Genomic DNA, 27,230 nt, shown 5'->3' with positions numbered 1-27,230 from the left:
TGTCCCTGCAATGGACATGATCTCATTCGTTTTTAAGAGCTGCTTCTTTGTTTAAGTGCCTGCTGGTTAACACAAGTGCCTAGTAGGTGTTTAATAAATTTTTCTTAAATAAATTAAAAGAAGTAAAATAAGGCCTAATCTCAGGGGCACTATAATCTTCTCACAAGAATACAATCTGTTTATATAATGTTTTTATTTCATCACCTACATAATAAAATCCTATCTATACACAGCATATATTAGACTTCATTTTGCCAATGAAAAAATTGAAGCTAACAATAGATCAGAGATTTGTCCAAGAGTTCCAAGCTAGGAAGTGGTGAAACGAAACTCTAGGCCTTCTAATGTGTAATTCGATGAAAATTCTACCACATCTCCCTGAATCACTAAATCAAACTGAAGAGGAAACACTTTGGCTAACAGAGGAAAACCATAGCCACATTCTGATGTCCCAAGTGGGTTGAAAATGAGTCCCACTTTCTGCAATAAGTGACTCTCCATTAATAGTTTGTTGGTCATGCATTATAGGTTATCATAGTCATATCATGTTGGGAGGCCTATAAATGTTTTACTATTAATAAAAAGAAAATTTCAAGTTTTTGGAGTCATGGGAAATCCTTGGACCTTTATCTCAATTTACTGTGAACCTAAAACTTCTCTAAAAAAAAAAGCAAGGTCATTCAAAAGAAAAAAACTTCCAGGATCAACGGTACTTTTTTAGAGATGCCATGGATTTTTTTGTCAAGCATTTTGCTTTTTTGCTTTTTTCCTGGAGGGAAAGGATTTTGTAGAAATCCTTTGAAAGGCTGAATTATTGTGGAAATAATTTTGAAATTGGAGAACATTAAATTGCTTTGTTTCCCAAAGCTTCATGGCAAAAACGAGATACTCTGGAAAACTTTTCAAGCACTTAGAATTTTTTTTTTCTTTTCATTTTTTTTTTATTGCATTTTAGGTTTTGGGGTACATGTGATGAACATGCAAGATTGTTGCATAGGTACACACATGGCAGTGTGGTTTGCTGCCTTCCGTCCCCTCACCTGTATCTGTCATTTCTCCCCATGCTATCTCTTCCCACCTCCCCGCCCCCCGCCCCTCCCCCATTTCCCTCCAACGGACCCCAGTGTGTAGTGCTCCCCTCCCTGTGTCCATGTGTTCTCATTGTTCAACACCCACCTATGAGCGAGAATATACGGTGTTTGATTTTCTGCTCTTGTGTCAGTTTGCTGAGAATGATGGTTTCCAGGTTCATCCATGTCCCTACAAAGGACGTGAACTCATCGTTTTTGATGGCTGCATAATATTCCATGGTGTATATGTACCACATTTTCCCTATCCAGTCTATCATCGTTGGGCATTTGGGTTGGTTCCAGGTCTTTGCTATTGTAAACAGAAGCACTTAGAATTTTACAGTGATATAAAAGTTGTCTGACACCCATTATGAATCATAGTACCTGGTTAATTTCCTATTGCTTTTCTTTAAATTATGGTTTTCCACCAAGCAACATTAAACGAGGAAGACAAAGATCAAATACTCTTCTGATCGCCTGATCTTATTTTATCTCATGCAAATGACAGAAAGGGAATGGTAAAGAACAGAAACAGTTTTTCTGTCACTTGCAAAACAGTATTGGGAACTTAATTCTGCCAAAGAAATTATAAAATATGTAACATCTCTCTCTGCTTTTATTTTTCCTTTGGTTATTTTTGTATTTAAACAGACAAAAACATTCAATCGTGTACATAAATTTTTCCCATATTTTAAATGTATTTTTGAATGATAACCTTTAAATTCACAATGAGTTCTGACATAAAAGTACATTCATGATGGGCCTTTATCATGAGGACTTGAGTAGGAGGAGACATACACTTTACCTTGCTGGGGGAGAATTAACATTGTCTTGACAGATGAGAGTAGAAATCACTTTCTACCCCTTCTTAATACTCCAAACCAAGGGTTAGCAATCTATGGGCCAAATCCAGCTTACCACTTGTTTTTGCAAATAAAGTTTTATTAGAACATAATTACACCTATTCATTTACAGTTTGTAGCGGCTTTTGCACTACAACTGCAGTGCTGAGTAGCTGCTAGAGAGACCATATGGCTCACAAAATCTAAAATATTTACTATCTGGTCCTTTACAGAAAAAGTTTGTCCACCCCTGCTGTAAATCTTTCTCTCTTCCCTTCCTCTCCCACAGATGGCAATAACTAGTGGCAAAAAAAAAAAAAAAAAAAAAAAAAAAAAAAAAAAACATAGCCTAGACTGTCTTATGGCAAGACGTGGAAAATAGCATATTTTTTTCTGGATCATGCAGGTGATAATTCTGGGTCCCTGCCAGCCTCATGCATTTTCAAGGGCCCAGGAATCAGAAACCATTTGTGACTCTTTGACAGCATAACCCTCCTCCCACTACTCTCTAAATAGAAGCATTGACATCAGAGTATCCTAAAACAACTGACTATTTAACTGATGGGGACATGTATATTTGGTGCAGCCCAATTAGAAAACTGAGTTGTGTTTCTCTTTTAAAAAATAGAACAGGTGCCCATGAAAACTGAAAATTTAGGGCAAACTCTCTATGCTAATAACACTTTCTACTTTTTTTTTTTTTTTTTTTTTTTTGAGACAGAGTCTCGCTCTCTTGCCCAGGAGTGCAGTGGGTCCATCTCAGCTCACTGTAACCTCCACCTCCTGGGTTCAAGCATTCTCCTGCCTCAGCCTCCCAAGTAGCTGGGATTACAAGCACCTGCCACCATGCCTGCTGGTAAAATAAAAAATAATAATTTTTGGTATTTTAGTAGGTATAGGGTTTCACTGTGTTGCTCAGGCTGATCTCAAACTCCTGAGCTCAGGCAATGTGCCCGCCTCAGCCTCCCAAAGTGCTGGAATTACAGGCATGAGCCACCACTCCTGGCCCTACCACTTTCTACTTTTACATCTCCCAACACTATTTAATATGTTTTAGTTTCAGCTATGCACCTAAAACAATAATAACAAAATTTAAATAAACATCTCTAGAGCTTTCAGTGAAGGATAAAATATTATATTAGATAAAGCCACATTTTTGTCTTCTTCTTTATCCCCCAATGTGTTTATATAAAATCATCAACTTTAATTTTTGGTCACAAAAATAAAAAGTTTGGTGCTTATCGACATAGCAGCAGCAAAGATACCTTTTTTCTTTACTTACCAGACCCTCGAGGAGTGACTACAGCTTTAAAGCTGACTGTGAATATAATTTTGGAGAGAGGAAGTATGTGTTGTCTAGTGTCCATCGCTTGCCAACTTTTCAGATCTATAAAATGCTTCAGTGACTTCACACACTGATGCTGGCTTTCAGCTTTCTTTAACTCTGGTCACCAAGAGCAACAAGTGCCCTTGTAGGTCGATCCCTAGAGAAACATCCATCTTCTCTACTCCTTGGGCAGGTATTTTCATGTGTAGTAGTTTCAGAGTTTATGGTTATTACTCTCTGGAGACCATCTGTCTGCTGGGCTTATTTTTTCCTGATGTTGTACCACATCATAAAGTCTACTGCCAACAGTACTTTACTCAAGAAGAGTTTGTTTTCTGCTGTTTTAGTCACTTCACTACTTTATTTCTGTAGGCCAAATTGAGTGGAGAAAATCAGTAGCAATTCCCCACTCCATAGACCCTGAGGCATACCCTGGCTAAGTGTAGTTGCAAGTTATTTTGTGACTGCTTTAAAACCTTCTCTTCACACAAGAAGTGATGGGTCCTCTTGTATATATGTGTAACAAAGAGCTGCACTGAGATTTTCTATGAAGTGTGAATGCTCTCAGAAAGCCTTTTCAGGTTTTTGAAAACAAGTGAATTACATAGGTCTAATCAGTTGAAAGTAATCAAATTCATAATTGATTTTTGTTAACAAATATAGTACCTTAAAATATTTTTTTATACTGCGTGACCTATGGTTAACCAAAAAAAATAGCTTTTTGTTTGCAGGGAAAAAGAAGCTTAAGCTTATTTTTATCCTTTCTTACTTTAGTTTGCAATAATTATATTTAAATAAATGTACTCCATAGTTTCTATTTTTCATTTTCAGATAATGGAATGGTTATCTTCATATAGTCGTAGAAAATTGCAATGATTAAGTCATTATTTGCCTAATAAATTTACAATCTTTTTATGGAAAAATGGTTCAGGCCAGACAACTGTTGTCAAACATATTTTAATGTGTTTTCAACCTTTGTCACAGCTCACTTCCTTACATAAACAGACCCTTCCAAACAAAGCATGGAAAATTTAATCCACATAGATTCATATTATCAAAACTAGTACACTGGATTATTTTCCATAGTGTCAGCAGTGACATTAATCTCTTGAGAAGATAACTTTAAAAGGAACACTCACATAGATTTTGCAAATGTCTCTTCCTCACCCTTACAGATAACTTTTATTTCATTCACAGCTATAATTAGCACTTCCGCTAAGGCAGCCCTTTTCTTGGTTGTGGATGAGCACACTGTGAATTCATTAGCTTGGTAGCCAGGTCAGCAGTCATTAGTGGTCATTTTAATAATGACTTGGAATCCCTGCCTGGTCAGTTTAACTGAGGCTCATTCCCATGTACTGACTGCAGCCAAGCAGCTTCACAGTATTACGCATTTATTTAGGCAGCTTCAAATAGTTTCCCAGGAACTGGAGTAACAAGAGGCTGAATGCAGAGGTCCAGTTCATCAAAGCTGCTGTGTGTCAAGAAGTTTCCATGACTAGTGAACCTTAAGCACTTCTCTGTACACATCCAAACACAACTCATGTTCATTCTTCACATGGGTTTGCTTTAGACCAAGCCAGATTACTTGAGCACCTTAAATTTTGCTGGGTATTGTTTCATGTTCTACATTTATAAGAGTTTTGCATTTTAAGCAGGGATTTTAGATAATAAATCTATATAATTTATTGTTAGAATTGTTATCCATGTTAGTGAAAACTTGTAAAATTATGTAGCAATTATGTGTCAATTGGCATTTTTTTACTCTTTTTGGTATTTATTATGTTAAATACAGATTCTCAGTTTGATGCTATCTCTTTTTATTTATTTATTTATTTATTTTTTGAGACGGAGTTTCACTCTTGTTACCCAGGCTGGAGTACAATGGCACGATCTCGGCTCACTGCAACCTCCGCCTCCTGGGTTCAGGCAATTCTCCTGCCTCAGCCTCCTGAGTAGCTGGGATTACAGGCACCCGCCACCACGCCCAGCTAATTTTTTGTATTTTTAGTAGAGACAGGGTTTCACCACGTTACCAGGATGGTCTCGATCTCTTGACCTCATGATCCACCCGCCTCGGCCTCCCAAAGTGCTGGGATTAGAGGCTTGAGCCACCACGCCCGGCCTCATTTATTCTTAAAACAATGCTAGAGGAGAGGTAGTGAGGATGTGGAAAGGAGGCTGTGTACCTTGGACACAACGAGTCTGAGCCTGGGGATCAGCTGATGTCTGACTTGCTGACTGTCGCTGCAGGCAGGGGAAGTAAGTTCATTATTATATCATGTTATTGTGTTACAGCATGATATTGTGCAGGAAACAGAAACCAGCCTGACCTGCCTAGAAGGTCTACTCTGGAGAAATGGAAGAATTAATTTTCTTGTGAGGATCTTAAAAGCCAGATGAATGAGTTTGGATGGATAGCAAGGGAAAGGAACCTTATGTTTTAAAACAAGGAATTGGCGTGATAAAAGCAGCTCCATAAAGAGCAGGAGCCGGCAGGCCTATGCAGGCTGAATTCCAAATGCACCATTGCTTTGCCTTGATGCTTTTAAGGGGTTTCACTTTAGAAATTCAATAACTGTCACCTTTTCAGTGGGAGAGACCTTCCCTGACCACTGTGTCCATACTTTGAACTCGCCCTGCTTCTGCATCCTATCCTCTCTCTCTCTGCTGTGTTTTTTTCTCCTTAGCAGTTATCACTTTCAAACACAGTATGCATTTTATTTAATAACACATTGTGTATGGCCCGTCTTTCCCACTATAATGTAAGTTCTGTAAGGGCAGGGATTTTGTCTATTTATTCACTATTATACCTTCAGCACCTAGAATACTGTCTGACACATAGTAGCCCCTGAAGATTCCATGCTGCATGCATCAGTGAATTGATTAGTACCTGTACTACATCCTATTCTTTTTTTTTTTGAGACGGAGTTTCGCCCTTGTTACCCAGGCTGGAGTGCAATGGCGCGATCTCGGCTCACCGCAACCTCAGCCTCCTGGGCTCAGGCAATTCTCCTGCCTCAGCCTCCGGAGTAGCTGGGATTACAGGCACGTGCCACCATGCCCCGCTAATTTTTTTGCACTTTTAGTAGAGACGGGGTTTCACCATGTTGACCAGGATGGTCTCGATCTCTCGACCTCGTGATCCACCCGCCTCGGCCTCCCAAAGTGCTGGGATTACAGGCTTGAGCCACCGCGCCCGGCCATCCTATTCTTAATACTAGAAATAAAGTAGTAAATAAGAGACACAAATTTCCTGCTCTCATGAAGCATACATCCTAGTAGAGGATATCAAAATAAAGAGAGATGTAATTCCAAATGGTGCTGTTTGCTCAGAGGAAAATTTAAGAGTTAACAAGAATATAAAATACCAAATAAATGCTCTTCTGTTGCACACATTGAACATATGACAGTCAAAAAGGCTGTTTTTGTTTCTGGTTTTGAATTCATTATTCTTGAACAATATACACTGGTTTTTGATTGCAGTTGCTTTTCCTGGAAAAGACACAGAAACAGAACTTGCAAGAGCCTGACTGTGATAGATTTCTAAATTGTAGATTTCATTCCATTCAGCAAGATCATTCCCAACCATTCCATTCAGCCATGAACTGCTTGTCCCATCTCTAGGGTGAAAACATGCTTTTCAACTGCTATCAAAAAGTAGAGGTTTGTTTTATTTATTTTGACAGGCCAATATCTATTTGGTTCATTCCACACTGAGTGAGTGTCTTCAAGAAACTCAGACTTGGGATAGGGACTCAGTGGTAAGGCAATAATTAAGAAGAATTTGGACTTTCCCATTCCAAGGCCTCTTCTCAAGGCAGTTGTGATCCTTTTAAAAAATACAGAGTGGGCTAGGCATGGTGGCTCAAGTCTGTAATCCCAGCACTTTGGGAGGCTGAGTCGGGCAGATCACAAGGTCAGGAGATCGAGACCATCCTGGCCAACATGGTGAAACCCCGTCTCTACTAAAAATACAAAAAAAAAAAATTACCTGGGTATGGTGGCATGCACCTGTAGTCCCAGCTACCCAGGAGGCTGAGGCAGGAGAATTGCTTGAACCTGGGAGGTGGAGGTTGCTGTGAGCTGAGATCGCCACTGCACTCCAGCCTGGTGCCTGGTGACAGAGCAAGACTCTGTCTCAAAAAAAGAAAAAAAAAAATACAGACTGAAAGGACATAATAAGTACATAGAAAAAGACGCACAGTTAGAAGCTAGGAACTCAGTTTTAAAAATAACAATAAAAAGAGATTTGAAGCCCCGGAGAGAGCTTAAAAGAGGAGCAAGAAGTCAGGCACAGTCGCTCGTGCCTGTAATCCCAGCACTTTGAGAGGCCAAGGCAGGAGGATCACATGAGATCAGGAGTTAGACCAGCCTGGGCAACATAGTGAAACTCTTGTCACTGCAAAAATTTTTCTCTAAGTTAACCGGCCATGGTGGCATGTGCATGTAGTCCTAGCTACTTGGGAGGCTGAAGCAGGAGGACTGCATGAACCCAGATGTTCAAGGGTGCAGTGAGCTGTGATCTGGCCACTGTACACTAGCCTGAGTGACAGAGCAATATGTTGTGACACACACAAAAAAAAGAGGAGCAAGAAAGAACAAAGAAGAAACCAAACTTGTTCACTCAGAAATTCTCCAAAGAACTCGGATGTTTTAATCTGTTTTTAAATATAGAGAAAATGGAACGCATGTAACTAAAAGCATATTTTTAACAATTTAAAAAACCAGAGTCATCAAGAATGATTGCAGATGAGCAGAAAACCAGATAAACCACAACGTTCCCCCATCCCCAAAAAAGTATTTTTTTAAATAACAGGAATCGAGGAGAAATAATTCTACTGTTCGTGATCAGTATTGTTACATTAACACCAAGAAATCAGAGCTATTAAAATCCTAACCTATTCCTAATTTTCCACCAAAAAGCCTTATTTTCCATCACAGAATGCAAATGAAAACTGCAATGATATTCCATCTCACACCAGTCAGAATGGCTAGTATTAATAAGTCAAAAAACAACAGATACTGTCGAGGCTGTGGAGAAAAGACACCTCTTATATACTGTTAGTGGGAAGGTAAATTAGTTCAACTACTGTGGAAAGCAGGTTGGAGATTTCTTAAAGAACTTAAAACAAAGTTGCCATTTGACCCAGCAATACCACTGCTGGCTATATACCCAAAGCAAAATAGATCATGACACCAAAAAGACACATGTATTCCTATGTTAATTGCTGCATTATTCACGACAGCAAAAACATGGATTCAACTAGCTGCCCATCAATAGTGGATGAGATAAAGAAAATCTGGAACATATATACTATGGAATACTACACAGCCATAAAAAAATGAAATCGTGCCAACATGGATGGAACTGGAGGCCAAAGTCCTAGGCAAATTAGTACAGAAACAAAAAAACCAATACCATACATTCTCACTTATAAGTGAGTGCTAAGCGTTGAGTACCCGAGGTTGTAAACTTGGGAACAATAGACATTGTAGACCACTAGAGGGGAGGGGAAAGAGAGGGGCATGGGTCAAACAACTACCTACTGGGGGCTGTGCTGACTACCAGAGTATAATATATTCATGTAACAAAACTGTACATGTACCCCCTGTATCTAAAATAAAACTTGGGGAGAAAACTGATTTTCTTTTTTTAAACTAAAAGGGATTTTTAAAAATATGATTACAAAACAATGAAAATATGTAATGGGAAAATTGTTGGTCATTAATGAGTTCATATTTTTGCATCTAGGTTTGTATCATAAGGCATCAAAGTATTTGAAAATGAAACTGAAGAACTTTAATAATTTCTCTTAATATTTTAGCTTTTATTTTAGGTTCAGGGGCATAATACATTTTAATAAATATTGAAATAAATATAATGAATGCCAAATGATCAGAGAGAGGAAAATATCCTGAGTGTCAAAAAGTAGTAAAATAGGAGCCCTTAGGCTTTATATATTGATAAGCTCAATAATTTCTACATATATTGTAGATAGAATATTAACCAAATGATTTATAATAAATTTGAGGATCAGATGTGGTGGCTCATGCTTATAATCCCAGCACTTTGGGAGGCCAAGGTCGGTGGATCACTTGAGGTCAGGAGTTCGAGACTAGCCTGACCAACATGGTGAAATCTCGTCTCTACTAAAAATACAAAATTAGCGGGGCATGGTGGTGCACACCTGGAGTCCCAGCTACTTGGGAGGCTGAGGCAGGAGACTCACTTGAAACCAGGAGGCAGAGGTTGCAGTGAGCCGAGATTGCGCCATTGCACTCCAGCCTAGGCAGCAAGAGTGAAATTCCATCTCAACAACAGCAGGGCAGATCCAAGATAGCCAAATAGGAACAGCTCTGGAGTGCAGTTCCCAGCAAGAACAACACTGAGGGTGAGTGTTCATCACATTTCCAAACGAGTTTTTACTGCCCACAGACCAGGAGATTCCCAGGCAGAAAAGTGCCATGAGTTTCCAGCACGGCTGTTTCAGCCAGCACAGCGGGTCTCCACACAAAATTCACACAAATCTGAGCCACTGTTTCAACTGGCACCTGGAACACCTCGGAGACAGAGCTACCCATTCAACTGAAAAAAAGGAGGCTGAAACAGGGAGCCAGGTGATCTGGCTCGATGGGTTCCACTCCCACAAAGACCAGCAATCTGAAATGCTCTGGATTGAGAGTTTTGCAGCAAGCACAGCTGGACCCAGGACAGTCCAGCTCTGTGAGGGGAAGAGCATCCACCATTACCAAGGCAGTCCGCCACTAGTGAGGCAGACTGCCATTACCGAGGCAGTCCACCATTGCCGAGGCAGACGGCCATTACCGAGGCAGACCGCCATTACCAAGGCAGACCACCATTACCGAGGCAGTTCTAACTACACGTCCATAAACAAAACTGCAAGGAGGTTCACACAGCAGCTGGGCAGAGCCCATGGCAGCTCAGCAGTGCCTATGCTGGCAGACTGTGATTAGGCTACCTCCTCGATGGGCAGGGCATCTCTGAAAAAAGGCAACAGCACATCAGGAACTTATAAATAAAGCCCCAACTTTCCAGGACAGAGCACCTGGGAAAAAAAGGTGGTTATGAGTTCTGCTGTAGCAGACTTAAACATACCTGCCCAGCAGCTCTGAACAGTTCAATGGAGCTCACAGCTCAGCACTTGAGCTCCTATAAGGGAAAGACTGTCTCCTCAAGCAGCTCCCTGACCCCCATATATCCAAAGAGACACCTCATAAAGGACAGCTCAGGCTGACATCCGGCAGGTATCCTTCTGGGACAAAGATAACAGAAGAAGAAACTGGCTGCAACCCTTACCATTCTGCAGCCACTGCAGGTGATCCCCCAGACAAGTAGGGTCTGGAGTGGACCTCCAGCAGTTCTACAGCAGCAGGGGGCATGACTGTTAAAAGGAAAACTAAAAAACAGAAAGAAATAACTTCATCATCAACAAAAAGGACGTCCACTCAGAAACCCCATCCGAAAGTCATGAACTACAAAGACCACAGGTAGATAAATCCAAAAAGATGGAAAGAAACCAGTGCAAAAGGATGAAAACACCCAAAACCAGAACACCTATCCTCCTCCAAGGGATCACAACTCCTCTCCAGCAAGGGAACAAAGCTGGATGGAGAATGAATTCTGATAAATTGACAGAAACAGGCTTCAGAAAGTGGATAATAACAAACTTCTCTGAGCTAAAAGAACATGCTCTGGCTGGGCATGGTGGCTCATGCCTATAATCCCAGCACTTTGGGAGGCTGAGGCGGGTGGATCACGAGGTCAAGAGATTGAGACCATCCTGGTTAACGTGGTGAAACCCCGTCTCCACTAAAAATACAAAAATTAGCTGGGCGTGGTGGTGTATGCCTGTAGTCCCAGCTACTTGGGAGGCTGAGGCAGGAAAATTGCTTGAACCCAGGAGGCGGAGGTTGTAGTGAGCCGAGATCACGCCATTGCACTCCAGCCTGGGTAACAAGAGCAAAACTCCGTCTCAGAAAAAAAAATAAAAAGAACATGTTCTAACCCAATGTAAAGAAACTAAGAACCTTCAAACAAGGTTTGATGAACTGCTAATGAGAATAAACAGCTTAGAGAAGAATATAAATGAATTGATGGAGCTGAAAAAGACAGAACTTCACGAAGCATACACAAGTTTCAATAGCCAAATGAACCAAGCAGAAGAAAGAATATCAGAGATTGAAGAACAACTCAATGAAATAAAAAGAAAAGATTCAATGCTATCCCCATCAAGCTACCTATGACCCGCTTCACAAAAATGGAAAAAACCACCTTAAACTTCATATGGAACCAAAAGAGAGATTGCATAGCCAAGTCAATTCTAAGCAGAAAGAACCAAGCTGGATGCATCACGCTGCCTGACTTCAAACTATACTACAAGGCTACAGTAATCAAAACAGCATGGTACTGGTACCAAAACAGAGATATAGACCAATGGAACAGAAAAGAGGCCTTGGAGGAAATGCCACACATCTATAACCATCCGATCTTTGACAAACCTCGCAAAAACAATGGGGAAAGGAGTCCCTGTTTAATAAATGGTGTTGGGAAAACTGGCTAGCCATGTGCAGAAAGCAGATTTGGTCAAGTATATCCTGAGTACCTTGTAACATGTGGAAAAGATCTGTGACCACTTACATAATATATGTAATATAAGTGGATAAAAATAAGGAAAGGTTTGTCTTCCCATTAAACTGAAAGCCCTTTTAGCACACAGACTATGCCTGAGTTCCCAGCTCCTGGTACAGTGTCTGTAAATATTTGTGATTGATATAGTACAGTGAAAGTGAGATAATAATAGAACAGTGCAGAGAAATTGGGAATTAGGTTAATCCATTAAAATGTATGCCAGAAGGATCTGGGCCATTATTACTATTTGTAATGTGAGTCCCAAATTTACTTTTGAGCCTCCTGGCAGCCAAGGCAAGGAAACATATGTTAAAAGATCACAGTCTCCAAAACCTAAAACTTCATTCCTTTTTCCAGAAGCAACATATTAACAGACTTTTCTTGCAATAAAATCCTGAGAGAAATTTCTTACAGGATGTTTCATTAAGGAAATACAATGTGAAATACTGAGAAATTCTTAAAGTACAGTAAGTTGGTTTAATGTTTTTTACTCCTTCTTAAGGAAATAGCAGAAAATCCAATACAGTTTGGTTAAAGTAATTCCTTTAAGGACCAAAGTAGTAGATCCAAGTACACAGATTGCCAGTGGTCAGCTTTGCTCCAGGCTCTGTGGTGTGGTAGGAAAAGCACAAGAAAATAAGTGATTGTATATCCTTGAGACAGTCTTTTTTGAAACCAAACTTTTGCTATAGCTGGGCAATGGCAAGTTTGAACCTGTATCCTCCAGCAAGAATGGACAATGCAGATATTTACTGTTGGTGATTAAATGTCAATTCTTTTACTTACACTGAAGAATGATAATGAGTCTGGGTCCCACTTTGAGGGATGCAGTAACAAACTGGGCAAACATAAAGAACAGTGACAAGGAGAATGACACATCGGGACATAATTTCATGTGCAAAATAGACAGCAAACTGGGCGTGGTATATTGAATCCGAAGACCAACAGGGAAGTCATGATAAAACCAATACCTAAAGAACTCTCTTAGGGAGGAAGGAGCACACGTCCTCTGTGGTCCAGAAACTGACCAATGAGTAAAGGCCCCGGCCAAGGAGAGTGGACTCAGGGGAAAATCATTTTCCAACTGTAGAGCTGTCTCTAACAGGGCTATGCTGCCTTAAAATGATGGGAGGTTCCTGGATGCTGGAGGGGTTTAGAGACAGACTACACAACTGCCAATCAGTGATGTTTCAAACATGATCCCTGTCCTCAGAGGGAGACTGAATCAGAAATCCTTCTGGCCACACAGATTCCCTGATCCTGGGGTGAGAAGAAGGCAGAGCATGCTCCATGTCTGTTTATGCAGAGTCCACCGACTGCTCTGAGGGAAAGCTCTTGAACCGTTTATGGGTTCTGCTGCCATCCCCTAGCTCGTTTCCATTGGCCATAGTCCTCTAAAGAAACACTCTAAGCAAGCGGAAACCGTGGTTTCCCTTATCCTCTGATTTCCTCTTTATATTCCACATGTAAAATACAACATTTCATTCTTTAAAAACTGTTAGCTGGTAACAGTTTTTAAAACTTCACCGAGATTACAGTGATAGTATTTATTTATCGGGGGTCTTTGTTAATATTTAAGATTTATTGCACTTGAAAACCAGAAGCATGCAGTGTTCTAATCAAATATTCCAAATCACTGTTAAAGACACCAAAAATGTCATAATTGTTATTGCTTTGCAGTAGAAGCTGGGGTGTACTGTGAGTAGATCTCAGGTGCCGAGTTCACTTCTGTTAAGGAAATGTTATGCATAAAGGGTATTTTGCAAAGTACCAAGTTTAGAAAGAAAGATAAATTTAGGATGCTAGAAGAAAGAAATGGCTCCAGTGCTTCCCTCTGCTGATGAGGTTTTGATTTCATTAGGTGGCTTGTCCTCTAGGCAAGTGCTGTGCCAGCCAGTGGGGTCAGCTGTGGTCTCTAATGTCAGCATGCACACTCTAGTCATCATCATTCATGAAACGTTCTCAAGGTCCTCTGTCAAATGCACTGAAGAGCATACTTTATCAAAGCAATACTTTAAAATTTATGAAAAGTCAGAAGCAGGGTTGAATTTCCTTTGGAAGTTATTTCTGAAGAATTGTTTTCTTAAAATAGTCTATGTCGTCTTCCTGTTAGCATCTTTTATTTTAATCCCATGATTCCATTCAATTTAAAACATTTAAGATCTCCCCTCCCCCAAAAGTTTCTTAATAAGTATAACTGACTTACATGGGCCATTATGCCATGAAATGCTTACAGTCTGCCAAAATGCTTGCAGAGAGCACCTTCCAGGTGAAAATGTGTGGTTGCTTCAATCAGCAAAGCCTACTCTGTTGATTTGCCTGTTGTATCAAGCTAAGTTCAGAAAGATGTCTACTTTAAACCTCAGCTCCATTTCTCCTTTCTTCATTGCATATTCACAATTGTTTGTGAGTGCCTGGGGATTGTATGGTTGTGTGAATGCCAATAGGGCAACTTGCCATGGTTCATTCAGCAGAGCTTTTCTGAATGTTTTATTTTCACATCATTTTCATTCTTACTAAATGAATCTGTGCTTGATGCACTAGCTCTGGAAGCTGGACATCATCTGTTATACAAGCACCCATGAGATTCCCAAGTCAAGCTTTTTGTCAAATTAAATGTGACAAATTGATTCTTAATTAACCCACAAGAAAAGCTGATGATAGTTTTCTTGAGCAAACATAGAGTCCTTTGAGCTGGTACTATTTAAACTTTTCATAAATTTCCTTCTTTCCTCTCACAATAATCAGTGCCTTCCAAATAAGAAGTTTTGGATAAAAGATCTAGATCAAAATGAATTTCCTCATGAACAAAATATAGATGACTGTTTCAGGCAAAATAAAGGCCAATAGCTATTTCAGACTAATTTTGAAGGAATATGCATCTTATGATACCTCAGGATTAATGTATACATGGAAAAACATTCATATTTCTTAAACTGATCATAAAGCTGACAGGTACAAAAATGGGCCATCTTCCAGCCCCATCTTCCCAATTCTCAATTACAGATGTCTTAATTTTTATGTGTGCCGTGGGCCCTTCAGCATTCTTGTGAAAAATGTGAACCATTCCTCAAATATATGTGACTACAAAAGGAAAACTTATGTTGAAATCTATTTTTAAAACAATATACAAATTTGCAATATGGAAATGCGTATGCATCTTTATTAAAACAAGCCCTAGGAGTGGGACTAATAGCTACATAATTTGAAATGATGAGCAAAATTAATATTCAAGATGAAAAAATTATGGTTTCATCTGTAACTGTAAAATGAAGTTTTAAAATTTACAATTTTTGTGAGCCACAGTCACAAGTGCTGCTAATACCATCATAATCTATTGCCATGGTTAGTGAAAGATAAACACATAATTTTTCCTTCCTCTATGGTCACAACCCCCTAAATTTTACACACAGATCCCTTGGAGGACCATGGACTCTGCATTAGGATAGTCTGAGCCCAGTGACTCTTGCCACTGCTTCTACTTGTATTCGACCACTAGAGAGGTGACTTGGGGTCAGTCATCAGCATGCATACATGAGCACGGGATCCTCAGAAGCAATGGTGTCAGCAGGACCACACACAAACCCCACCATGTCACTGCCAGCGATCCCAGCATCTGAACTCTGTCACCTTAGAGGGGTCACTCTGTGTCAGTTCAGTGCTTTCTCCAGCTGGGAAGTCTGCCTCTGGCAATGATACCAAGAACTAATTCATAGCAGAATGTGTTCATTGTTCTCCATGATGTCATTTGCCAAATGAAAGAAATGGTTCTAGAATATCCTCTATGCTTATTTACCAAAACTTTATATGCTTGGTCTTCACTGTCAGGATATCATGTTCCACACATTTCCTTCTTCTGGCGGGGGCGGGGCGGAAAGTACTTCCATATCTCCAGCTAAAATTTGTGCCCAAAATCCACATTTCCACGTGGATGTCTAAAACTGGATTATTCTCTTCTCCCCAAAACCAGTTTCTCCTCCTGACTTTGACTTTTCTTCTCCTAACTTGTACAGTCATCTCAGACTTTACAGCCACCACACCGGCTTCCCAGACTCCACTCCCAAACATCCTTCAGTCTCCCTCTTTATTCCATTTTCATTTCTACCATGTTCATTTACAGCCTAACCTGGATTCACTGTTACCCTTGTTCCTGCCTCTCACTACTCAGATCCATTCTATATACACTGCTTCAACTTAATTTTCCCAGAAGGTAACTCTAATGAACCTTTTATCCTGTTCAGAAATCTTCAGTGGCTCCCTATTTTCTACTGAACTAAATGCAGACTTTGTCCTACAAGCCTCTCCTCAACTTGGCTCCAGACTCCCAATACAGCCACCTGTTTCACCCTGTTCTGCAAACTTTGATGACTTTTGTTCCATGAAAAAGAGATCAGATAGTTTGCCTCATTCATATTCTGGCTTGCTGCCTTTCACATTTTGTACCCTCCTTCTAGGGTGTGTTTCTCCAGAAATTTCTCTTGTTGAAACCCTACTCTTCCTTCAAAGACCATCTCAAGCACTATGTTTTTTTGGAGAACTTCTTGGTGTGCTCCCACCTTTCCCAACTAAATAGAATCTCTCCCCATTTTCAGCCTGTACAGCATTTTTCTTAGCACGTTTCTGCCCTTGCCTTTCATTATGGTCCAATGTGTTCACTTTGCCCACCTCACTAGATTTTAATTCCCAGTGGTAAGAATTTGTAGGGCATTCCTACAAATCCATTTTTGCATAGGAATTATTTCAGTACAATTGAAAACATGTATTGAGTACCCATTGTAAAAGGCACTGTGCCAAAGACTACCAGATGTACAAGGATAAATTAAAATAGCATTCAAATATTGATGAATAAGGAACTAGCAATAGATGTGTTTTGAACACAGACAGAGATTATTAAACTGCCATTGGGATGCTCTTGAAGGAGGAAAGTATCTTAATGATTAAATAATCCCCTGCTTGCTTTTCCAAGTGTTTTCTGGTAAATCTGGACTTGGTGGGGAAGGAGAGGAAATATCCACATAACAACTACTCACCAGAGGAGAACATATGTCAGGGTCATCTGATTCCACATCATCCTCCTAACTACCTTAGTGATCCCTATATTTCACTTTCTCAGTTGCAGTTAGGTATTAGGTAGGCACACTGGATTTTGGCCACTAGTTTGCAAATTCCAGTCCATTAGGACCAACTTAAAATATACTCTACAGTATCCTGAATCATTAGATGCATGAATCAAAAGTATGATGATGCCAGACACACTTTGGGAAGCTGAGGTGTGAGGATCCCTTGGGGCCAGGAATTCAAGACCAGCCTGAACAACATAGTGAAATCCTGTCTCTGCAAAAAAAAAAAATTTAAAAAAAAAAAATTAGCCAGTCCTACTGGCCTGTGCCTATAGTCCCAGCTACTCAGGAGGCTGAGGTGGGAGGGTGGCTTGTGCCCTAGGAGTTCAAGGTAAAAGTCACAATGAGCTACGAATGCACCGCTGCGCTCTAGTCTGGTCAACAGAGAAACACCCTATTTCTAAAAATTGAAAAATGAAAAATAAAAAAGCATGATGAATTATTAACATTGTATACTAGGCAGGCTGTTTTCTCTTGCAGACTTCTGTTTAGAATGACAATTCCTTCTCCCTCAGTTTGAGGAGATAGACAAGTGTCTCCCTGGGCCAAAAATGTTAACACCATTCTCATCTTTGCACGCTTATTCAGCAGCACTATGCACAGGCTTGGACTACACAGTACTTAGGTTCTCTTTCTGCTGCACAACGTTGGATGAGCTACAGATGTTAATTCTCAGTTTGCATATCTATAAAATGGTGATTGTAATATTTTTACTCCATAAATTTCTGGGGATAACATAGAGATAATGACTAATGTAAGGAGAACGAGGAGAATGCATGTAAAAGGGGCTTAGCACATTGTCCAGCTTACAGGAACCTCTCTAGGAACGTTAGTCATTATTTTCAGCATAGAAAACATGAGCAATTATGAACTCCTTCTCCAGTCCCATGTTGGGATAAGTATAAGGAAACGAGGAAAAGATGGGGTCAGCAAACTTTTTTTCTAGAGGGACAGATAGATAGTATACATTTAAGTCCCATGGGCCTTACTGTCTCTCTTGTAACTAATCAGTTCTGCAGTCATAGCATGGAAGCAGCCATAGACAATACATAAATGAATAAGTGTGATTGTGTGCTGATAAAACTCTATTTATATAAACAGGCATTAGGAGCCAGATTTGTACTATAGGCATAATTAGCCAAACTCTGGCTATACTGCTCAAACCCTGGCCTTTGGAAACTTCCAGTCAAGTGTGGTGGTAAGATTTGTAAGACTTTACAGAGGGAACAAGGAGGAGTCAGGGACTAACTTCTACATCATCCAGAGAAGCATGGAAACTTTGTATTTTAAGACAGCTTACTGTATGAATTTCCCAGAGATGAACATAAGTAAAAACATGGCCTAGAGCACATAGCTCAGGTTTGTTTTTTAATCTTGCATTTCAAAATAAGAAACTTCAACTTTGAAACAGAACCTTTCCTTTTAGTACATGTTTTCCTCAGAAACCCAGCTCTCCCCTTGATCCTAGAAGTTATACATTTCTAGGAATAAAAATGTCTGTAGATTAATTGGAAGACAATGCCTGATCCTGACTGCTGTTCCCTATCCTTCTATACGAATAGACAGAGCTGAGAAGTCATTTCTCCTGCAGTTTGACTAGAAGGAAATGGAAAGTGCATGGTAGCAGAGGAAATCATTTACTTCCTTTTTTATTCTCATTATGAATATGTGATTGTATTATTAATAATATAAAGGAATAGCAAATGAGAATCCAGGAACAATATCAGACCCTGAAAATGAGCCAGTGGCTAAGTAACCACCACTTAGGATACTTGACAGTTTAGTAAAGTTGCCAAACAGGAGACAGACTCTGCTCCTTTGAAAGAAGGGTAACTGCAGCGTGTGTTCCCCACACAGGAGAGCCAGAACATACTTTCTGGGACTTTCTCAGGATCGTTGCTTGGGAAGGAAGTTGTATGGGAAATTCACAAATTCTTAGATATTAACATTTAAATGCAGCGTGCCACAAAGATGACCTTTTTTTTAATCAATTAAAGTTGCAGGGGAGCCCCATTTGCACTGTATATCATATTGTATTTCGATATCCAAAACAGCTTGTCTCTTCCAGAGTTTTTATGACTTCATGTCTGCCAATTTAATGGGCCTAGTGCTTTATTCATTAGAAGCAAGAAATTAAGTCTGTGATAATAAGGCAAGGTTCTTATCAAATTTCTCTCTTTTGTTGTTTTACAGTTTTCTCCTTGTCTTCGGTTGCTTGATTTTGTCAGTGTTTTCTACCATCCCTGAGCACACAAAATTGGCCTCAAGTTGCCTCTTGATTCTGGTAAGTGAAAAATGAACAAGAATGTACCTGAATGTTATATAAGAACTGCCTATAACATTTATATTATGCATCTTATCCTACAATAAAATCCATCTCAAAAAGAGTTACTGCGAAATATAAAAGTTTCAAAGATTACTGAAACAATCTCCCACCAATTTAACATGTAGTCAGTCCTTAGAAATATATAGAAATGTTCAGGATTGCTATTATACAGCAATATCTTGTGTTGTAGATATATCATAAATAGAGGGCAATATTAGAAAGCACTTTTAAGTATGTTTATGCTAATAAACAAATTGTAAGGATAGTCAGTATCTGTGAGGCCTCTCCTTATATTGTGAAAGACTATAGGGTAGAGCGCATTTTCCAATAATTGTAATTTGGCAGTAACTAAATATAATTGGCCAAGAACTATGAACATATGGCACCTCATAAGAAAATAGAAGGCTCCTTCATGCTCTTTTCAGCCAACAGACTGCATTATGAGTTTTGCTACTAATGCAGTTACCTGGTGATAAATTCTGCAGTTTGCTCTGTTTGCATTATGCTGTCAATCCTCAGCCACACAGAATTGCTCAATTCACTTTAAAATGGAAAAAGACCCCAAGATATTTTTATCCAAATTATTCTGAGCCTTCTAAGCTCTCATACTTTCTATTGTAACTAACCTATAGCACTTTATACTCAAATCGCATCTGATTGAAAGTTTGGTTCATTTTTAACTATTTTGACCCACTCACTTTGTCCAAAATTATCAGATTTGACAGTCTTAGAGCTGTTTGAATGAACTAAAAACTGGAACAACTCACTGTTTCTGTAAAGCCTTAGGGGTATACAGAAACGGGGAGGAAAACAGTAAGATGGTTTATGTGCCCTAATAAGCAGAGATTGGTTGTGTTACAGCAATAAATATTGAATATGAGAAAAATGTTACTACCATGAAGGTGGAAACTGAAAGATTTCAACTCATATAACCTGAGAGAAGGGGGCAGATGTTTTCCTACCTTTGGTTTCAGATGGCTAGTTTGTACTTAAGGTTGCTAAGGCATCAAGTCTTTCCGTGCAGTATCAGGGAGAACTCATTTTGAATCTGTAATAAAGCTCTCTCAATTCATTTGCATACAAACTGTGCTCCAGCAGCATATTGCTCATGTTAAGGTTACCATTTCAAAACCCAAGGTAGAGAACAGATAGACCAAAGAGCACATCAGGGGTCTGTTCCATTTCCAAGCTTTCCCTTGAGGTAGAAAGCAGGCATTTAACCTTGTCTACCCTTTTGATAACAAAAAATGATCTGAGCCCAAGGGCTAAGGTACGGCTGGTCCACATATAGAACTACAACCAGGAATTTTAGACTGAAAATATAAATCTGATCTTTAAACTTGGAAACAAAAAACTGGATCTGCTGCATGATCAATGATACATATTAGGAATAACTCAGTCATTAGGAATCTCATGTAAAGGTTTGTTTCAGATCCAGGTCAAGAATCCAAAATATTAGATTTACATCCTCCAAATCTCTGAAATATAAATTCTATCATTGCTAATGAATTTCTAAATAGTCCAAAGAAACCCATGTAATTACAGTATCTAAAACTGGTTCATTTCTTGACTTTTATTTTTTTATTTTTTATTTTTATTTATTTATTTAACTTTAGGTGCATACTATATCTGGCATTTCTCCCCATGTTATCCCTCTCCAACCTCCCCTCCCTCCCCAACCCCCTCTGTCTCTCCCCTACTCCCCACAACTGTCCCCAGTGTCTGATGCTCCTCTCCCTGAGTCCATGTGTTCTCATTGTTGAACACCTACCTGTGAGTGAGAACATGCAGTGTTTGGCTTTCTGCTCTTGTGTCAGTTTGCTGAGAATGATGGTTTCCAGATTCATCCAAGACCCTACAAAGGACACAAACTCATGGTTTTTAATGGCTGCATAGTATTCCATGATGTATATGTACCACGTTTTCTTTGTCTAGTCTATAATTGATGGCATTTGGGTTGGTTCCAGGTCTTTGCGATTGTACACAGGGCTGCAATGAACATACGTGTGCATGTGTCTTGATAGCAGAACAATTTATAGTTCTTTAGGTATATGCCCAGTAATAGGATTGCCGGGTCAAATAGAATTTCTATTTCTAGATCCTTAAGAAATCACCACACTGTCTTCCATAGTGGTTGAACTAATATACACTCCCACTAACTGTGTAAGAGTGTTCCTATTTCTCCGCATCCTCTCCAGCATCTGTTGTCTCCAGATTTTTTAAGATTGCCCTTCTAACTGGCGTGAGATGATATCTCGATGTGGTTTTGATTTGCCTTTCTCTAATGACCAGTGATGATGAGCATTTTTTCATATGTTTGTTGGCCTCATATATGTCTTCTTTTGTAAAGTGTCTGTTTATAACTTTTGCCCACTTTTTAGGGTTATTTGTTTTCTTTCTTGTATATCTGTTGTAGTTCTTTATAGATTCTGGTTATCAGCCATTTGTCAGATGGGTAGATTGCAAAAATTTTTTCTAATTCTGTTGGTTGCCGATTCACTCTAATGTTGGTTTCTTTTGCTGTACAGAAGCTCTGAATTTCAATTAGATCCCATTTGTCTGTCTTGGCTTTTATTGCCATTGCTTTTGGTGTTTTAGTCATGAAGTCCTTGCCTATGCCTATGTCCTGGATGGTTTTGCCTACGTTTTCTTCTAGTGTTTCTTGACTTTTAAAACCTGCTGAATAGTGAACAATGGATCAGAGTTTAGTAAGTAGAGTTCATTTAGTAGAAAATAAAAATGTAGATGTCGGTCTTGAATGCTTTCAGATTTAGCAAAGTAGAATGAGTTCCTCTATGCAGATGAGGCCTTTGTTTTGAGCAGTGTAGTTAGTGCTACAGATAGACATATGCAGAAACCTATTGCAACAAATCTTTCCATAGGGAGAGGGTTTGTTAACCCTACTGTCTTTGTGGTATAGTGATACATTGTCAAGGTATATTCTTAAAACCCACCTAGAAATATGCAGACTGCATTGCAGAGCTAAGATTTACTGATGATATTCTTCACCAGTGTTTTATCCAAAATCCATATTTTACTCGAACAAAAAATTCAAATACAGTCTTTGCTTTACTTTTTCTTTAGCTAGCAATTAATAAATTAGGAAAGCATTAATATTTTAATTATTTTTCATAATGAATGAACATAGTATATGATAAAAGTTCAATCAGTTGTAGAAGATTGGGAAAAGTCACTCATTAAGATGATAAATCTTATGATTTAAGGAATCTCTTATTACTTTTTAACATGTGTTTTTGAGACATTACTATTATTTTAAAGTCACAGAACTCATAGAACACAATTCTGTTTAGCAATAAAGTTCCCAAGATGAGACATATCAAAGGAATTACCATTCAAAAGAAGAAAAAGGATTGTCATTCAAACAGTCATAGGAATGGCTTTTAAAATGTTTGCAAGGCCAGGCACAGTGGCTCACGCCTGTAATCCCAGCACTTTGGGAGGCTGAGACAGGCAGATCACTTGAGGTCAGGAGTTTGATACTGGCCTGGCCAACACAGTGAAAGCTCGTCTCTATTAAAAAATACAAAAATTGGCCAAGCGCGGTGGCACACACCTGTAATCCCAGCTACTTGCGAGGCTGAGGTAAGAGAGTAGCTTGAACCCAGGAGGCAGAGGTTACAGTGAACCAGGATTGCATCACTGCACTCCAGCCTGGGCAACAGGGCAAGACTCCCATCTCAAAAATAAATAAAGCAAAAAATAAAATGTTTGCAAAAACGCACAATAAATCCACATTTGTACACTTTTTGTGTACATTGTTGATATGTAAAGACGATACCAGAGGTATAAATTTAGAACTATATATAAATCCTGTATCACAATTGTGCATTTTTTCATAACTTCTGTCCCTTTTGGGTTTTTTTTTTAACATTTTAAAATACGTTCAGAGATTTCCTAGAATTCTATTTCTATGCAAGTAAAAGGCACCCACACTTGTGGCAGGGAGCACACTACAGGCAAACCTGGCTCATAGTCAGAGCTCTCTTTGACACTCCTTTTCCACCTAATTGTTCCCTTGAGGGTGCCAGCATATTAGGTGCAGGCCATCCCTTTAGACATGTCTCACTTGCCTCCTGGGGCCCGCATAAAGACATTATCTGTCCATCTCACATCCAAAAGGGATATCTCCCCTCACTTCCATCCAGAATGGCACTGCCAACGCTCTTATAAACTTGTAACTTCATTAACGTGCCTTCGTTACAAGCCAAATGAATACCTGTGTTAATTTGCTCATTTATTCTTTTCAGTTGTGGCAACTGAAGTTTCAGGCTATACACCAGGTTCCTTCTCTCCATAGAAGCAGCGGAGCATGGACTTAAGAATGTGATACAGACTACAGTTGGGCTCCATGAATTCAAATTTCACACCTGTCCTGTTTTAGCTATGTGATTTGGAAAATCACTCCACTATGCCTTAGTTTTCTCATCTGTTAAAAGTGAATAGGAGGATTCTAGAAGAAAGAGTAGGAAGCACCGGGAGTCTGTCTCCCCACCTAAACAACAATTGCACTGGCAGAATTTAATGTAATTCAGTGGATTGGAACTCTGGAATCTATTGTATGTTTGCAACCTTCAGAGGAAGGCTTAGATGGTAAATTGCAGTTAATTTTGGTCCACTTCAGCTCTTAGCACAGTGATAGCCACCCATGCCCTATACCCAGCCCCATTGCAGGCAGCTGTGCACATGTTCCAGGAGGAACCTGAGCATAGCTTGTAAGAGCCAGGATGGGCAAAAAGAACCCTGTCCTCCAAATGTCAGAAATCTGACCTCTGGTGACTAATTGCTGCTTCCGATCACAGAGGCACAGACAAAAAAATGTGGCAGCCATTGTTGTTGCACCTTCCCCTATTGCTGTAAGTCCTTCCCCCACCAGCAGTAGTGACTTCCAGGGGATTAAAAGTGTCCTCCCCACACCCTTCATTTTTCTTTTTTCCTATTTTGGAATAAAATGTATAAATATGTGATTGTATGTCATTAATAACTGAAAGGAGTAGGGATAGAGATGTAAAGGAACAGAGTTTTTGTATGCCATTAAAGTTAAACTGGTATACATTCAAATTAGAGTGTTATAACTTCAGGATGTTAATTTAATTCCCATGGCAACCACAAAGAAAATAGCTATAGAATATACACAAGAAGAAGCGAGAAAGGAATTCAAACATTTCACTACAAAAAAATCAGCTAAACACAAAGGAAGGTAGCAATGCAGGAAATGAGAGACAAAAAAAGCCATAAAGTATATATAAAATGAAGAGTAAAATGATGAAAGCATATCCTTATCAGTAATTACTTTAAATGTAAGTAGATAAAAGTTTCTAATCAAAAGATAGAGATTGGCAGAATGGATAAAGATACGTGATTCAACTATGTGTATGCTGGGTTCAAGAGACTTAATTTAGATTCAGAGACACAAATACATTGACAGTAAAAGGGTGGAAAAGATATTTTATGCAAATAGTAAACAAAAGAGAGCAGGGGTGGCTATACTAATATCATACAAAATAGACTTTAAATCAAACAAGTTATAAGAGACAAAGAAGGACATTATATGTTAATAAAAGGTTTAATACAACAAGAAGATATAATAATTATAAACATCTATGCACTTAATAACAAGTCATAAAATACAGAAGCAAAAATTGACAGAATTAAAGGGAGAACTAGATAGTTCTACAATAATAGTTGGAGAATTCAGTACCCTACTCTCAATGGATAGAACAACCAGACAGAAGATAAGTAAGAAAATAGAAAACACAATAAACCAACTAGGTCTAACAGACATAAACAGAACACTCTACCCAATAACAATAGCATAAACATTCTCCTCAAGCACACAGGGACGTTTTCCAGGACAGGCCATTATGTTAGCTACAAATTAAGTCTCAATGATTTTGAAAGATGTACACCACACAAAGTATTTTTTCTAACCACAATGGGATAAAGTTAAATACTAATAACAGAAATAAAACTGAAATATTCAAAACTTTAACAGCATACTTTTTTTTTCCTGAGACAGAGTCTTGCTTTGTCACCCAAGCTGGAGTACAGTGGTGGGCTCTTGGCTCACTGCAACCTCTACTTTCTAGGTTCAAGTGATCCTCCTGCCTCTCAGCCTCCTGAATGGCTGGGACTACAGGCGCACACCACCACTACCAGCTAATTTTTGTATTTTTAGTAGAGACAGGGTTTCACCATATTAACCAGGCTGGTCTTGATCCCCTGACCTCAAGTGATCCACCCTCCTCGGCCTCCCAAAGTGCTGGGATTCAGACACCAGCCACCATGGCAGGCCTAAATAGCATGCTTTTAAACAACCAATGGGTCAAAGAAGAAGTCTTAGAAATTAATGAAAACAAAACACAACCTACCAAAACCTATGGGACACAGTGAAAGCTGTGCTAAAATTAAAATTTTTAACTATAAATGCTTACATTAAAAAAAATAAATAAATCAGTAACTTCATCTTACAAGGAATTATAAAAGAAAAGAATACATTAGACCCAAGCTGGCCAGAACAAAGGAAACACTAAACATAGATAAATGAAATAGAGATGAAAAAAAAATAAAGAAAATCAATAAACCAAAAGTTTACTGTTAGAAAAGGTTGACAAAACAGACAAACCTTTAAATAAATGAACTAAGGAGAAAGAATACTCGAATTAATAAAATTAGAAGTGAAAATGGGAACATTGCTACTGATTCTACAGAAATAAAGTGGATCGTAGAAGAGTACCATGAATAATTGTATGCCAACACATTGGATATCTAGATGAAATGGACAAATTTGTGGAAACACAAAACCTACCAAGACTAAATCACAAAGAAATGAAACAGAATAGAGCTGTAACTAGTAAGGAGGTTGAATCAGTAATCAAAAATCTTTCAACAACAACAAAAAAGCCCAGGATCTGATGGCTTCACTAGTGAATTCTAACAAACATTTAAAGAACTAGTACCAATCCTTCTGAAACTGTTTCAAAAAAATAAAAAGGAAGGAACACTTCCTAATTCTATGAGGCATTACTTTGATGCCAAAGACAAAAGAAAAAGAAAACTATAGACCATTATTTCTTCTTAACATTAGTGTAAAAATCATCAACAAAGTGCTAGTATATTCAGCAGCATATTAAAAGGATTTTGTACCTTGGCCAAAGGGGATTTAGTTGTTCAGTGAAAGAATGGTTCAACACACAAAAATCGATCAATGTTATAGGCCACATTAACAGAATGAAGGGGAAAAGCCACATAATCACATAATTATTTCAGTCGATGCCAGAAAAAGCATTTGAAAAAAATCCAATATCCTTTTATGATTAAAAAAAAATACTCCACAAACTAAGAATAGAAGGAGACTACCTCAACATGATAAAAAACCACATATGAAAAACCCACAGCCAACATCATACTCAAAGGTGAAAGACTAAAAGTTTTTTCTCTAAAATCAGGAAGAAGCCAAGGATGTCTGCTTTTGCCACCCCTATTCAACAAGGTACTAGAAGACTGTACTAATTGCTAGCTACAGCAATTAGGCAATTATTAAATAATAGAAACAAAAGACATCCAAATTGAAGAAGTAAAATTATCCCTGTTCACAGACGATGTGATCTTATATGTAGAAACCCTTAAAACTTAAAAAAGGAAACTGTAAGAAATAATAAATAAATTCAGCAAAGCAGCAAGATGCAAAGTCAATACATAAAAGTGAGTTGCATTTTACCAACAATGAAGAATTTGGAAAGGAAACTATGAAAACAAGTTGTTTATAATATCAAAAAAATACTTAGGAATTAGCTTAACCAAGGAGATGAAGAACTAGTACAATGAAAACTACAATAACATTGCTGAAATAAAGTAATAAAACATAAATAAGT

General features: G+C 38.7%; 1 protein-coding gene and 1 long non-coding RNA gene across 5 annotated transcripts in view; one reads left to right on the top strand and one right to left on the bottom strand.

Annotated features, from left to right (window-relative positions):
- Positions 1–27,230, top strand: part of KCNQ5 (potassium voltage-gated channel subfamily Q member 5) — a 581,045-nt gene that overhangs the window by 353,469 nt on the left and 200,346 nt on the right. For all 4 annotated transcript variants that reach the window (XM_074398052.1, XM_074398053.1, XM_039467797.2 and 1 more), the window contains exon 2: positions 19,206–19,296. In XM_074398052.1, the coding sequence (XP_074254153.1) occupies positions 19,206–19,296 (91 nt within the window). The remainder of the gene's footprint in view (positions 1–19,205; positions 19,297–27,230) is intronic.
- LOC141584324 (uncharacterized) overlaps positions 21,040–27,230 on the bottom strand; it is a 93,947-nt gene continuing 87,756 nt past the window's right edge. Inside the window, exon 4 of the long non-coding RNA XR_012517313.1 lies at positions 21,040–21,193. This is a non-coding gene — a long non-coding RNA (uncharacterized LOC141584324). The remainder of the gene's footprint in view (positions 21,194–27,230) is intronic.

The sequence above is a fragment of the Saimiri boliviensis genome, chromosome 4, assembly GCF_048565385.1.
Source record: "Saimiri boliviensis isolate mSaiBol1 chromosome 4, mSaiBol1.pri, whole genome shotgun sequence".
NCBI lineage: Eukaryota > Metazoa > Chordata > Mammalia > Primates > Cebidae > Saimiri > Saimiri boliviensis.
Note: the sequence above shows the minus strand (reverse complement) of the source record. Positions and strands in the feature narration are given on the sequence as shown.